The sequence below is a fragment of the Lithobates pipiens genome, unplaced genomic scaffold (genome assembly GCF_037356315.1).
Source record: "Lithobates pipiens isolate NorthernLeopardFrog02 unplaced genomic scaffold, aLitPip1_a1.2 Scaffold_27, whole genome shotgun sequence".
NCBI classification, from domain to species: Eukaryota; Metazoa; Chordata; class Amphibia; order Anura; family Ranidae; genus Lithobates; species Lithobates pipiens.
The window spans coordinates 156,177,353-156,191,351 of NW_027507788.1; the positions used below are offsets into that span (position 1 = coordinate 156,177,353).

General features: G+C 45.3%; 1 protein-coding gene across 1 annotated transcript in view; it reads left to right on the plus strand.

The window, feature by feature from the left end:
- The window catches only part of PLOD1 (procollagen-lysine,2-oxoglutarate 5-dioxygenase 1), a 55,299-nt gene that overhangs the window by 7,716 nt on the left and 33,584 nt on the right, over window positions 1-13,999 (plus strand). The window contains exons 2-5 of the mRNA XM_077457740.1: window positions 7,506-7,597; window positions 9,574-9,686; window positions 11,459-11,622; window positions 13,014-13,126. Coding sequence (XP_077313866.1) covers window positions 7,506-7,597; window positions 9,574-9,686; window positions 11,459-11,622; window positions 13,014-13,126 — 482 coding nt within the window. The remainder of the gene's footprint in view (window positions 1-7,505; window positions 7,598-9,573; window positions 9,687-11,458; window positions 11,623-13,013; window positions 13,127-13,999) is intronic.

A 13,999-nucleotide genomic window follows, 5' to 3' on the forward strand; every position in this document is an offset into this window, starting at 1 on the left:
CGCGTGCACTCTGGGAAATTCAAAGTAACGTACAGGTAGGTTACTTTGCCCAGCCATGCCATTCCGCTGACATATATGTGCTGACAGCGGTTGACAAGTTGTTAATAATCCCCCTGGGAAAAAATAAAAGCAGGAATTTAGGAGATGGAAATGGTGAGTTTGATTTACTGAAGGCAAATAGGCTATGCACTTTGCAGGGGAATTTGCTCCAGAGCTTAGTAAATGAAGGGAAGCTTCACTTTGTAAATAATGCCCAATCACATGAAAGGGAAAAAAAAACTGCATTTTTGATTGTACATGATTGGCTGATAGAAGTCAGCAGAGCTTCCTTAATTAACGAAAGTCTGAAGCAAATTCCCTTGCAGAGCACAATGGCATTTGCAAAGTTCACAGTCTATTTGCTTTGTATTTGCCATAAGGGTTGATTTACTAAGGCTCCATTCACACCTAGACGATTTGGGAGGGTTACAATTCCTGCTTCCAGCATTTCCTTTCGGAATTTTCCTATGGAGACAGCTTTGTTGTAAAGATGGACCAAATGAGGGCTTAAAATTGGGGTAAGGGCTTTATAATAATCAGAGGAGAGGCCGTCTATTCCATGTGACTTATAAAGGGGGGGGGGGGCTGCAATGACATTTTGGATTTCTTGTTCCTTTAAAGGGCGGTTAAGATGGCTTAGTGATGTGTTGTCTAGAACTGGAAAATTCCGTTTTTTTAAAAGAGGTTTAGAGATTTCTTCTGTGTTAGGTTGGGGCAGTGCCGGGACAAGGTCATCCAGGGCAAACATGCCAAACTGCGCCCCCAAGGTTTATGAGCATTATGTGTCATCAAAAATCCCCCCCTTGCCCCCCAAAAAACTGAGCACTAATCTTTTTCTTCCCCTAAGCATAAATTTCCCCTGCTGAAATCCCCCCTCTGAGCACAAATCTTAACCCCTCCACCCCCAATTCAAGTGCCCCCACAAGAAAAATCACTCCTCCTCACACAAATTCTCTACCCCTAAAATTTCCCCTCCCAATAACCCCACTGCAAATCCCCCCCCCCCCCTCCAACACAAAGCTCCCCAATCATCCCTCCCAGAACAATACTTGCTCCCTGCTGCCCCCCAAATGCCCCTTTCCAACACAAATTCCCTCCCCCAATCCCCCCCCCCACCTCACATGATATCACAGTTCGCAGGGCAGCCGTCTCTCCTGCCCACCCCTTGTCCCAGCCCTGGGTTGGGGGGTAGTATGGTCATCCATCAAATGATACAATGAAGCGTAGTAATCCCTGAACGCTTGGGCTATGTCTGATGGGTTGAGAAGAGTTTTAGTCTTATGGTGTTGACGTTGGGCTATTCTCTCTCTAGCTCTTTTTAGTTTGAGTTGGGAGGCCATTCTTTTCCCTGCTTTTATGTTTTGTGTGAATAAGATGCCAAATTTCGACCTTTTGATGAATTTGTCATCAAAAGGTAATGTTCAATTTTGGGGAGATTTTTTATGCTGGCTTTCCGGTTGGGAAATATCAGCGAGGAGTGTTGATACGTGTAAATTTCTTTTTTTTTTTTTCTTTCTTTTAAAGCCAACTGAATCAATATTCCCCATAAGTCCTTATGAGTGCTCCATAGATTAAAGACACCGCTGGAGGAGCCTGCATTAAATGAGAAGAATTCCTCCAGCTGTGTCTTCAGTTCTGACACTCTGGGTGAGATAAGGCATAGGTATTCCTCCATAATGACACATTTTTAACACCTAGACACATTGCGGGCGAAATCATGGCAAAACACGTGGATTGCGTTTGCAATGCCATTATTTCTTAATGGCACCCTAAACGTGGTGCGATATTGTCGTGTTGCAATTACGGCAAAATCACAACGCGGAAAGATTGTCACTAAAAAAGCAGCACAAGCTTCTTTTGGAGGACAGCGGCGCCCGGCAAAAACGTAACGTGGAAAGCTTGTCGCTAAAAAAGCAGCAGGAGCTTCTTTTGGGTGACAGCTGCGCCTGTTGTGATTAGCAGCGATTGCAGCATGATTTATCTCTCCACATCGCGGTGCAGTTGGGCCATTAAGTATTGTCATCGCAAACGCGTCCTGCGTTTCGCCACGATTTGGAATCGTGGGCAGAATGTCGGCGATTCCATCTGCGATTCAAATCGCCTAGGTGTGAATGGAGCCTTAGGCCAAATAGACTGTGCTCTATGCAAGGAAGTTTGCTCCAGACTTAAGGGGAGGTTCTGCTGACTTCCATCATCCAATCATTTGCAAACTAAATATGCTGTTTTTTATTTATTTTAATTTTTTTCCTTTTTCCTTGCATGTGATTGGGTATTCTTTGCAAAGGGAAGTTTTGCCTCATTTACTAAGCTCTGGACTACTAAATGCCCTTGGAATGTGCACAGCATATTTGTCTTTAGTAAGGGCCCATTTACACTAGAATGCAGTGTGGGAAAGCCGTGTTCCAGTGCGGCTTCCCGCACTGCATTCCAATCGCATTGTCCTTGAGATCTCCTGCAGGGGCCAGTTCAAAGGTAACACCTCAAATGCAGGTCGCAAAAACGCAGTGCGTTTACACCAGTTCGCATGGTAAAAAAAAGTACCATAATGCGGTTGCCCTGTGTTTCAAAAAGTAGTGCATGCACTACTTTTGGTATGGTGCAATTTTCAGCCCATTCACAATGAATGGGGCTAAAATACCACTGCATGTGAATCACACAGGAACCGCACGGCGATCCTGTTGAATTCAGATGCAGTTCCTAGTTTGAATGGGCCCTTAATTGACCCCATTGTCTCCTAAACACCTGTAAACTACCATTCAACTGTGGTAGATCACTTTTCAGAGGGATGGTAAAATCCACTGCCCATGTGAAAGGGACCTAAGACAACACAGCTCTGACACACATGCGTTACAGCTCATCACAATGCGTGATAATGCAGTACTGTGCGTTGTGATACACTGCATTGGAATACATGCGACATGTTTATTTTTGGTCTCTTCCTGTGCATTAGCAGCCTTTTCAAAATCAATGGGGAATGGGGTGCCATAACACAACACACTTTAATGAATGTGCGGTAAGGCAACACAAAGGTGGGGAAAAGTGTGAATAGGCGTTTAGGGCACTTAGGATAAAGTATCGTAATGCACGCTACATGTGTTGGTGGGATGCAGTGCTATTCATTCTGAATGGCAACCTAACACACCTTACTGATGGAACTGAGTTGCTGGGCAGTTGCAATGTGCTGCATTGTTATTAACCGTATGTGCATCATTTCTAATGCGTTTTGGTGTTTGGTTTCAAAATGAATGGGCTGCTTAGTGAAACAAATGTTAATGTATGACAATAGACTGCAAAGATGAAAACTGGCCCTTAATACTTTAATATTTAAACATCAGTTTATTATAAGTTTTCATATATATTTAATGTGAGTTAAAGTGTATCTAAAGTTATTTTTTTCCATTTTAAATAGTATAGGAAATGGTAAAAGCCACATTTATTTTGTACAAGGTCCATAAAGACATAGATGAGCAAGTTTGGGGTGGAGGAACTTGACTGGCCTGCACAGAGTCCTGATCTCAACCCGAAAGAATAACTTTGGGATGAATTAGGGTGGAGACTGTGAGCCAGGCCTTCTCCTCCAACATCAGTACCTGACCTCACAAATGCGCTTCTGGAAGAATGGTCAAACATTCCCATAGACACACTCCTAGACCTTGTGGACAGCCTTCCCAGAAGAGTTGAAGCTGTTATAGCTACAAAGGGTGGGCCAACTCAATATTGAACTCTATGGACTAAAGCCTCGTACACACAATCAGATTTTCCACAGACAAAGCATCGGACTTTTGTCCGAAGGGCGTGTGCCAAGATTTTGTCTTGCATACTAACAGCACACAATTGTCTGCCAATAAACATAGTGACAGCTTTTGAGCGCCACCCTTTGGGCACCTTCTGCTAATATCGTGTTTGGTGTGCATTGATTCTGAGCATGTGTGTTTGTACTTCGGACTTTTGTGTGACGGACTTGTGTACACACGATAGGAAAATCTGACAACAGACCGCTGGCCTGAAAATTTACTAGCCTGCTATTCAACATTTGTTGGCAGAAAGTTGGCCAACAATTGCCTGATGGAGCTTACTAAAGCCGTGTACACACGGGCGGACTGTATGGCCTACTTAGTCCGTCGAAACACATTTCAGCGGACAGTCCGCTCGTGTGTGGGCTTCAGCGGACTTTTTCAGCGTGCAGTCTGGCGTACTAAGTATTTCGGATTTTTCTAAATACTGTCCGTCATACTTTGGTTTCAGCGGACAATCTGCTCGTCAGTAGGCTAGTTCGACGGACTAAGAATGGCGCATGCTCAGAAAGGATTTACATGACGGAAGGGTGCATTGCTGTGTATTGGACTTCCTATTTCTAGTCCCGTCGTACGTGCTGTACACGTCATCGCGCAAGCTTTCGACGGACTGTTTGTGCATCCGTGTGTGGTCAAGTCCGTTCATTCGAAAGTAGGACGGACTGTCCGTCGGATTGTATGACGGACTAAGTAGGCCATACAGTCCGCCCGTGTGTACGCGGCTTAAGAGTCAGATTTTTAGGCAAACTGTCATCACAAAATTCCCGGACGAAAATCCGATCGTGTGTACAGGGCTTAAGACTGGGATGCCAGTAAAGTTCATGGGCATGTAATGGCAGGTGTCCCAATACTTTTGACAATATAGCGTATGCTCTCCAGGACGATGTCATCTGTGACAAAACGCTTAGGGAGGAGTGATGTGCTGATGTTGCCATCTCTCTTGTGTCCCGACGGAGGGGTTTGTTTGGTTGTGTGCTGGCCAACACACCAAATTTAAGGTGCTTTTATTTACTTAATGCTGTGAGTGTTATAATTGTATTACTTAATAAACCGACCAAGGATTTTATGCTATGTGGAGCCTTTGGTCTCTTTTTGGTGCCCAACTCCTATCCAACTCACTGAGTGACATCGGAAGTGTGGAGAAGCCCTGAGGTGTGGAGAAAGGTCCTGGCTGGGTTTTAAACCACAGGCGTACACCAACCCCCAATCATAAGGGGTCTACAGGAGCTGGTAAGCAGTTTCTACAGCTGGTGGTGGATTCACTGCGGTTTTTGGTGATTGGCTGATGGACACTGCCATTAAAGAGAGTGATTCATTATCACATTTGGATGTGGACGTTATTGCACAGATCAATATAATCCATATGGATTCACCTATGGACTTCACATTTGTTATTTAGTGCGATTCTTATTTTTAATACAGTGTATGTGCACATGAGTCTCCAGCGCCCCCCCATTACAGAGGGAATTCCCTTTTTCCCTTTAAATTTATGTCACACTGAACCGTGCAGCAGGAGGAGTGAGACTACCTTATTTTCTTTACCCCCCCAGGGAGCAGAAATGGGTATGCCTGAGTCTCTGAGAGATAATACAAATCCAGCGATTGCTTTATCCTAGCAATCCTAAATAAAATCTCACTTTGGGCAGTAAAAGCAAAGTATAATAATTTATACACAAATTTATACACAAAATGTGTGCCTGTCATTTTCATGCAGTAGAAACTCAATACAAAACAAAGTTTTCCTTCTTTGCTAGGAACCAATGACATTACTGCATCCCTGGTACCTAAGTGATGTCACTATTTCATGCAAATTGATTGGCTATAAGCCGGGCAGCAGCTTGGCTGTCATTCAGTGAATGGACATGATAGGTTCACTTTATGGCTTGGTATGTAGACCTTTTGTAGCATAAATAGGGAAGGTTAAAGGTCGCCTGTAAAATGCATGCAGCGTGTAAATCCTGGGTGCTGATTGGCTCGTAGGATGTGACACGGAGTTCTCTTAGACTGCTGGAAGAGCGGAATAAAGGGCCCTATTCATCCCCGGTTTATGCAGGGAATGCCGTACAATAATAGTCTTCCTGATGAAGGGGTTTCCTGCCCCCGTGAGCTGTAATTGTAGACTTTACATGCAGCTCAGACATAAAGGGTGTTCTTGTCTCCTCTTCTTGTCTCCTCTTGGTGCCCCTTTATTCATCGGGAGACAGGTAGCCCATGAGAGTTACAACATAGAAATCCCCTTTATATGTCGCACATCCAGAGTAAGGCAGTAAGCTAGGTGGGAACAAAGAAAAGAGCATTAGGCTCAAGTTGTTAGCACTTCTGCCTTGCAGCGCCGGGGTCCTCGGATCAAATCCTGACACTATCTGCATGGAGTTTGCTTGTGTAGGTTTCATCTGGGTATTCCTAGTAGGTTATTTAGCTCAATGGAGTGCGCCCAAGATGTCTGCCTCACCTCATCCGGGGAAAAAAGTGCTATAGAAATGTACATTAAATGATGTACATTAAATGATGTGGAGCTGAACTCCAAGTATGATCTATATTGCATAGTTAGTGTATAGTTGGTGCAACATAAGTATACATATCTCATGCCTGTGGGGACTGTTGGGGAAACTGATAATTTTTGTAGTAGTTGTCGCTACTACCAGTGGTGGCTGGTGCTCAAAATTTTTGGGGGGCCACCACAAAAAATTTTCTAAAAAAAAATCATCAAATGCTGCCAGCGTGCCCATCAAATGCTGCCAGTGTCCCTGACACCACCTCGCCCCGTCCCCCCGGGACACCCCGTGCAGGAGGACTGATGTTACCGCTAGCTTCCAGGTCTTGTGCTATGTGGTTGCCCTGCTGCTTACAGAATACAGGAGGCTTTTTGCTCAGCACGGTTACTATTCAGAGAGCAGTTTGCATTTTCTCAATGAATGCAGAGCCTTTGCAGTGGTGGCTGGTGTTTTATTTTTTGGGGGGTTGGGGGAAGAAAACCCCACATGCTGTTGGTCAGGCACCCGCTCCACCACCACCCCCAGGGCGGTCATCCAACCTCCTACTTACTCCACCTAGGTCACAGGTTGGCAGCGATCCTACGGACGGCTTCTATCGCGAACCTTCCTCCTCTGCATCATGCCAGCTTCCGCCGTGCATATCTTCCCTCCTTCTAGGCATCCAATAGGATCGCCTGTCCTTTTCACTCAATCGGTGACAGGTCTCAGGACCTGCCTCCTGATTGGCTGGGAGGAGGATCAGTGTGACAATAGTGAATATTCATTTCTTATTGTCACACAACTGGATGGGCTCAGGGATCAGTACCTCTGGCACTAATCACATGCTTAAAAAAAAAGAAATAACCCCAATGGAATCCATGCAACCAGCGCCCGCATGTAGATTAGGGGGCCAAACACATTGCTAGGTGGGGCTTCCACGGGATCCCGAAGGTATGCAAACATATATTGGTCTAAGATGTAACTATGTAAAAATTGCCATACCCAGACTTCAACTTTAAAAGTTTGTTAGCAATGGCTGGCTAGAAATGGCTTTTATACATATGTGCCAGTTGACATATTTTATGGACATAATGGGAACTACAACACCTAATAATAATAATAATAATAATAATAATAATAATAATAATAATAATAAGTAATAGAAATAACAATACTTTTATTTTTTTCCCCTGGACAGAGAAGCTTCTGGTTCTGACTGTAGCCACCGAAGAGACAGACGGATTCCGGCGTTTTCAGAGATCAGCGCAATGCTTCAATTACAAAGTGAAGGTGAGTTAGAACCAGGTCTGTGGCCCCTCGAGGGCATCTTTTTCTTCACAAAGGAATTCCAAAAACAGGAAATAGCAGACTAAGGAAAGTATTTTGCAGATCAGAATTCGTTTGGCTGTGGCTTGAGGAGCCTAAAAATGTTAGAGAATGTTCACTGAGGCGGATTGGTGAACGTTCTCGTGTTTTGTGGGCATTTCCATGACCCTGGCAGAGCCTGCTCAGAGAAAAGTTGATACATCAGGATGGACTTTCAACTTCTCAGCATGTTCCTTCCTCTTTCCTCACCCAGTGGCAATGATTAGACTATTTGGTGGTTGGGTTGAACAATAATGAACAGCTGTCGTGTTTTTAGGCAGCTCAAAGTGGACCTTCACCTGGATATGGTCTGGTCAGGCGCTTAAGTTACTCTCTTTCGGAGTCAGGTCAGTGGGAGTGGCCCTCTTGCTGTGCCCTCTGGGAGAGGGTATTTAAGATGCAGACATCACGTGGTTGGGGGTTCCGGTCCAGTATGCTGTGCTGATTACATGGTCCTGGTCCTCCTGACCATCCCCCAGGAAGGCTATGGCCTGGAGTGCGGTTCCACCCAATTTGAATGCCTCGTGGCTGGCTAGCCCAAGGCATGGAAACTAGAGGAGGATTCTGAGGTGGATGGGTGATGTCTCCGGTCCGGGAGAGACCCATTGGACTTCGAGCATTCCAGGGAAGGACTCTTTATAAAAACACCATGTGTGAGTTTGGTTTTCTTAACAAGAGCCTGGAAGGGCTGAAGTAACCGAGAGAATCCGGTCTTGTGGATATCGCCAAGCAGGCTGAAAGATCCAGGTATCCTACAAGTGTTCTACAGCTTAGTTTGCCAGGAGTTCTGTAACAACATCTGTGATAAAGACTTTGTTCCTGAGTAAGCACCTTGTTGGCTGCTAGGCCTTGAGAGAGGGACTGTCCAACCTGAGTGTTCATCCAGCTGCGAATGGCTATTCTCTGGATGCAGTTAAAGTGAGCAAGTTCCTTAAAGCGGAGGTCCACCCTAAAGTGGACCTTCCGCTCATCGGAACCCTCCCCCCCTCCGGCGCCACAATTGGCACCTTTCAGGGGGGAGGGGTGTGCACCCACTTCCGGGATAGCTCTCTGCGGAAAGGGGCGTAGATTGCGCCCCTTTCCGCAAGTGCCCGCCCCTTTCCGCAAGTGCCCCGCTACCTGCTGGGAAACACACAGATCCCAGAGGCAGCGGGGACTGTCCTTATTGCGCAGCGCGACTCGCGCATGCGCAGTAGGGAACCGGGAAATTAAGCCAAAAGGCTCCATTTCCTGATTCCCATACCCAAGATGGCGGCGGCAGCACCGGAGAGACGATCTAGAGATCGGCTTCGGGTGCCGACATCGCGGGCGCGCTAGACAGGTAAGTGTCATTATTTTAAAAGTCAGCAGCTGCAGTATTTGTAGCTGCTGGCTTTTTTAAAAAAAAAACGCAGAGTCCCGGCGGACTCCCGCTTTAACTTTTATAGACTTTGACATTGAGAGTACCTGAATTCCTTCCCAACCCTCTGATTCCAAGTTAAAAGACTGTTCAATGGTTGAAGTTTGCAAATAAAATCCATTCAAGTGGAACTATTGTCAGTCTCAAGTTACTGGGTCATCTACCACGGGACATCCCCTAGACGTGCAACAAGGAGAAGCGGAAGGTAACGGTAAGCCCAAAAATAACCAGCAGCTCCTTCGGGGGTTAGTGCTACATATGAAAAAAACAAAACATACTTACCAGTCAAAAGGTCCAGCATTGTCTTTCATGCAGATGAGGCTCCCCTTGCTCTCATGTCACCATCTACAAATGACCATCGCGAATATGCAGGCAAGTCCTATGTTTTTTCCAGGTCCCATAGTCTTGGCTGAGACCCATTTTTATGTTCCTAGTAAGATATTTTGGCAATGATGGCAGCCTGTTAAAAGCAATGTAATACCCCTGTATGATGTTCCTACAGGTCCTGGGGCATGGAGAAGAGTGGCACGGAGAGGGGCAGAAAGTCCGACTCCTAAAGGCTGCTCTGGAACAATATGCCGACAACGAAGATCAGATTATCCTCTTCACCGAAAGGTATCAAAATAAAAAGTTTTATAAATACAAAACCCTGACAAGGCATTTTTAAAAATTCCTTACTCTATCCAAAACTTTTTTTTTTTTTAAAAGGCTTTGGCTTTAGATACATTTTATCTTTATATCACACTATAACGTTTAAAGGGTCAGTCAGCGCAAAAGTTCAAATTTAGATATAGATGAGTGGCTGTGTCTGCCTTTGGCTTTTTATATATCTTGAATCTTAACCACTTCAGCCCCAGAAGGATTTGCCCCCTTAATGACTGGGACATTTTTTGCGAAACCACGTCGCTTTAACTGACAATTGCGCGGTCGTGCGACACTGTACCCAAACAAAATTGATGTCCTTTTTTTTTCCCCACAATCAGAGCTTTCTCTTTTTTTTTTACTTTTTGCTATAATACATATCAAAAAAAAAAAAAATTATAGAAAATAACAAATTTATTCATCAGTTTAGGCCAATATATATTTATCTACATGTTTTTGGTAAAAATCGCAATAAGCATATATTGATTTGTTTGTGCAAAGCGTATCGCAACTACATATTATGGGGTAGATTTAGGGACTTTTATTTATTTTTTATTGTTTTTACTGGTAATGGAGGCGATATGTGCTTTTTAGCAGGACTGCAACGTTGTGGCGGACAAATCTGACTCCAAATTACACTTTTTGGTGACCAGTGACATTACATTGATCAATGCTATAAAAATACACTGATCAATGTAAAAATTACACTGACAGGGAAGGGGTTAACAATAGGGGGTGATCAAGGGATTAAGTGTGTTCCCTCAACATGTTCTAACTGTAAAGGGGGATGGGCTGCCAGCGACATGACAGAGATCAATGTTCCCGATCACTGGGAACAGTACATCTGCCATGTCTCCTGTCAGAATGGGGATCTCTCTCGTTTACAAAGGCAGATCCCCATTCTGCCTCTGTATACCGTGATTGCGGGTCGCCGGCGGACATCAAGTCTGCCCGAACCGCGGGCACGCAGTGGGCGTGAGCGCGAGCCGCCGTACAGCTATGGCGATTTACGCAGTTGAGCCGACCTGCTGCCGTATAATGATGGTGGCTGGTCGGCAAGAGGTTAACATTGAGATCTCCTGGCCATAATTCCTGACCATGTTCCCGTCCACCTGGGGGTTGTTCTGCCCACTCTTGTGTGTTCCAGCGTCCATGTTAAATACTTTATAATCTAAAATAAAAATCCAGCAGGGATGGTGAGAGGCCATCATAATAAACACAGCAGGTGTGTGGACCAGGGAACTCGGCACAGGGATGGTGGGAACCCCTCTATAATGGGCACAGCAGGTGTGCAAATCCAGATACTCCACACAGGGATGGTGGGAACCCCTCATAATGGGTGGAGCCAGTGTGCAAATTTGGAGACTAGCGTAGGTATAGTGGGAACCCTTCATAATGCTCACAGCAGGTGTACAGACCCAGGTACTCAATGTAGGGATGGTGGAAACCCTTCATAATGAGCACAGCAGATATACAGACTTAGGAACTCAATGCAGGGATGTTGGGAACCCCCCTAAGATTGGGCACGGCTGGTGTGCAAACCTGGGAACGCAGCACAGGGATGCTGAAAATTCCTCATATTGGGCACAGCAAGCGATTGAAAGAAACTGTCGGAGGGTGTATCACTCCAACATCCCTCAACACTGAAAATTCAGTTCCAGGTGGACTGAGGAATTCATATACAAGATACTGTATGTTGTTATAGACTTTTCCTTATTGGTTTGCTCTGCTTATTTCCTTTGCAGCTACGATGACATATTTTCTTCAGGCCCAGCTGAACTTGTGAAGAAATTCAAACAAGCTAAAAGCAAGGTGGTTTTTACAGCAGAAGTCGTGGCCTATCCTGAACGGCGTCTGGAGCCCAAATATCCAAGTGTTCTAGAGGGCAAACGCTTCCTGGGATCAGCAGGTAGGTCACCAACACATGGAACTCCAGGACTTCGAGGAAAATAAAAAAAATATGCACACCTGGTACACCAAAGCCTCTTCTCTAAGGCACTCTAGCTGGCAGTGGTGCTCTGATGTCGTTTTACATACAATGCAGGATCTGCAGTCCTACATTGTATGTGAGGATGACAATGGCCCACCCACAACATAGAGTATTGAAGGGAAAAGGAGAGTGACGGCTGCTGGCGGAGGGAGGGACAAGGTAAAATAAACAGCTTTTTATTGATATTTTAAGCCAGGGGTCTTCAAACCTTTCACTACAAGTGCCATCATTATGAGGGTCCCCCTCTTGCGTCATGGTCCCCATCGGTGCCCTCCCCTCGTGTCAGGGTCCCCATTAGTCCCCCCTTGCATCAGGGTCCCCATCAGTGTACCCCCCTTGCATCAGGGTCCCCATCAGTGTACCCCCCTTGCATCAGGGTCTCCAGCAGTGTACCCCCTTGCATCAGGGTCCCCATCAGTCCCCCCCTTTGCATCAGGATCCCCATCAATGTCCCCCCATGCATCGGGGTCCCCATCAGGGTCCCCATCAGTGTACCCCCCTTGCATCAGGGTCCCTTCCTTTGCATCAGGGCCCATATCAGTGTCCCCCCCCTGCTTTAGGGTCCCCATCAGTGTCCCCCACTTTTCTTTAGGGTCCCCATCAGGGTCCCCATCAGTGTCCCATTCCCATTGATATTGGGCCCCGTCATTGGGCCCCATTGTTGTTGTCATTGGGAGAAATTGGGCCCCATTTATTTGTGTCAGTGGGGGAATTGCGCCCCACTGTTGGTATCAGTGGATGAAATAGTGCCCTAAGGGCCGGTTAAAAGCAAGCAAAGGGCTGCATCTGGCACCCGGCCACAATGTGGAGACCGCTGCTTTAGCTTAATAACAAACACCCCTCAGGACTCAATACACCCTTTACTCCAGTACACCGAAATGAAACTGGTTGCTACATGTGATTGTAGTGCAACGGTTGCCCTTTGTGCAGCTCTGTTGGGTCTCCTGCTTTATGACATAAAATGGGGTGTATTCCTGCACCCGGGAACCTCAGTTGCTGTATATAGCTGCCTACAGACATGAATGCACGGTATACACTGGTACTTGCGTAAACCTGTGAATAGCATTCCCCAAGCTTGGAAAGCCTGCATTCAGGTATAATATATGCAGGTTACCCAAGTACTGGCGTACATCTGAATACAACCATACATGGCTGTGTGCACCACCTAGGCTTCCCGGACGCTAAAATTTGTCTAATTTTATGCTGTATGCGGTCTCATAGACCTGTGTGCATGAGGTCACAATAAGAAGTCTCCATGTGTCAGTAATAACCCCCCAATTCTGATGACTGACTCTCCTCTCTCTCTGCAGCTTTCATAGGCTACGCTCCGTATCTACACAAACTGGTGGCTGACTGGGACGGGGCGGATGAAGACAGCGACCAACTCTACTACACCAAGATCTTCCTAGACCCTGCAAAGCGAGTAAGTGACGTGCAGACAGCCAGACACAGTGCTGCTCATACACATGGCAATGTTTGGAGTATTCTAACCAGAAACAACCAGCACAACCTATCAACTTTCCCAATGAGCAAAATTGAGAGTTTTATGTTCCTTGAAATGTAAGCGATGCACAGAATTTTCAACAATTTTTTGGCGCATTCGAGAAATTCAGTTTAATAGGGAAGGCAGAAGTAAGGGTGTGTGTGTGTGTGTGTGTGTGTGTGTGTGTGTGTGTGTGTTTTGGTTTGGGCGGGGGTTTTAAGCAGCTTCTGAGGGTCACAGAAGCACCGTTCATCTATGCGGAACCTGTTCTTCTGCCAAAAAATGGTCCTCATGGCCCCAGAAAAAAGAAAACGTTAAAAAAAAACATATTAATAGTATTGAAATAACATAAAGGGGGGGGGGGGGGGACACATGCAAGGAACACTATTGGGTTCATTTAAAAAAAATTGCAGTGCTATTTGCCCTGTGACTTTGCTTGCTAGGCGTATGTTTGTGTGGTTGTTTGATAATTTTTTTATTTATTTTTTATTAATTATGTTGATCATTTTTTATTTTATGTACAATGACAATTAAGAATAGTATTAATCTTATTAAGTATTGGGCATTTTTTTCTAAGTGAACGCTGACAAAATCGAATGTTGTCTAGGTTGTTTTCTATCCAAGTGGGATGACACCAGGAAAAAAACAGCCACTAGATGGAGCTGATGAACATAAGGAATATATACATTACAGTATATACCGTATACGGTGTGTCTGTTTATGTATGTGAAATAATATAGCGCTGCGTAAACTGTTGGCGCTATATAAATTATGTATAATATATATAAATTTATTATGATCATCCGTTCCATC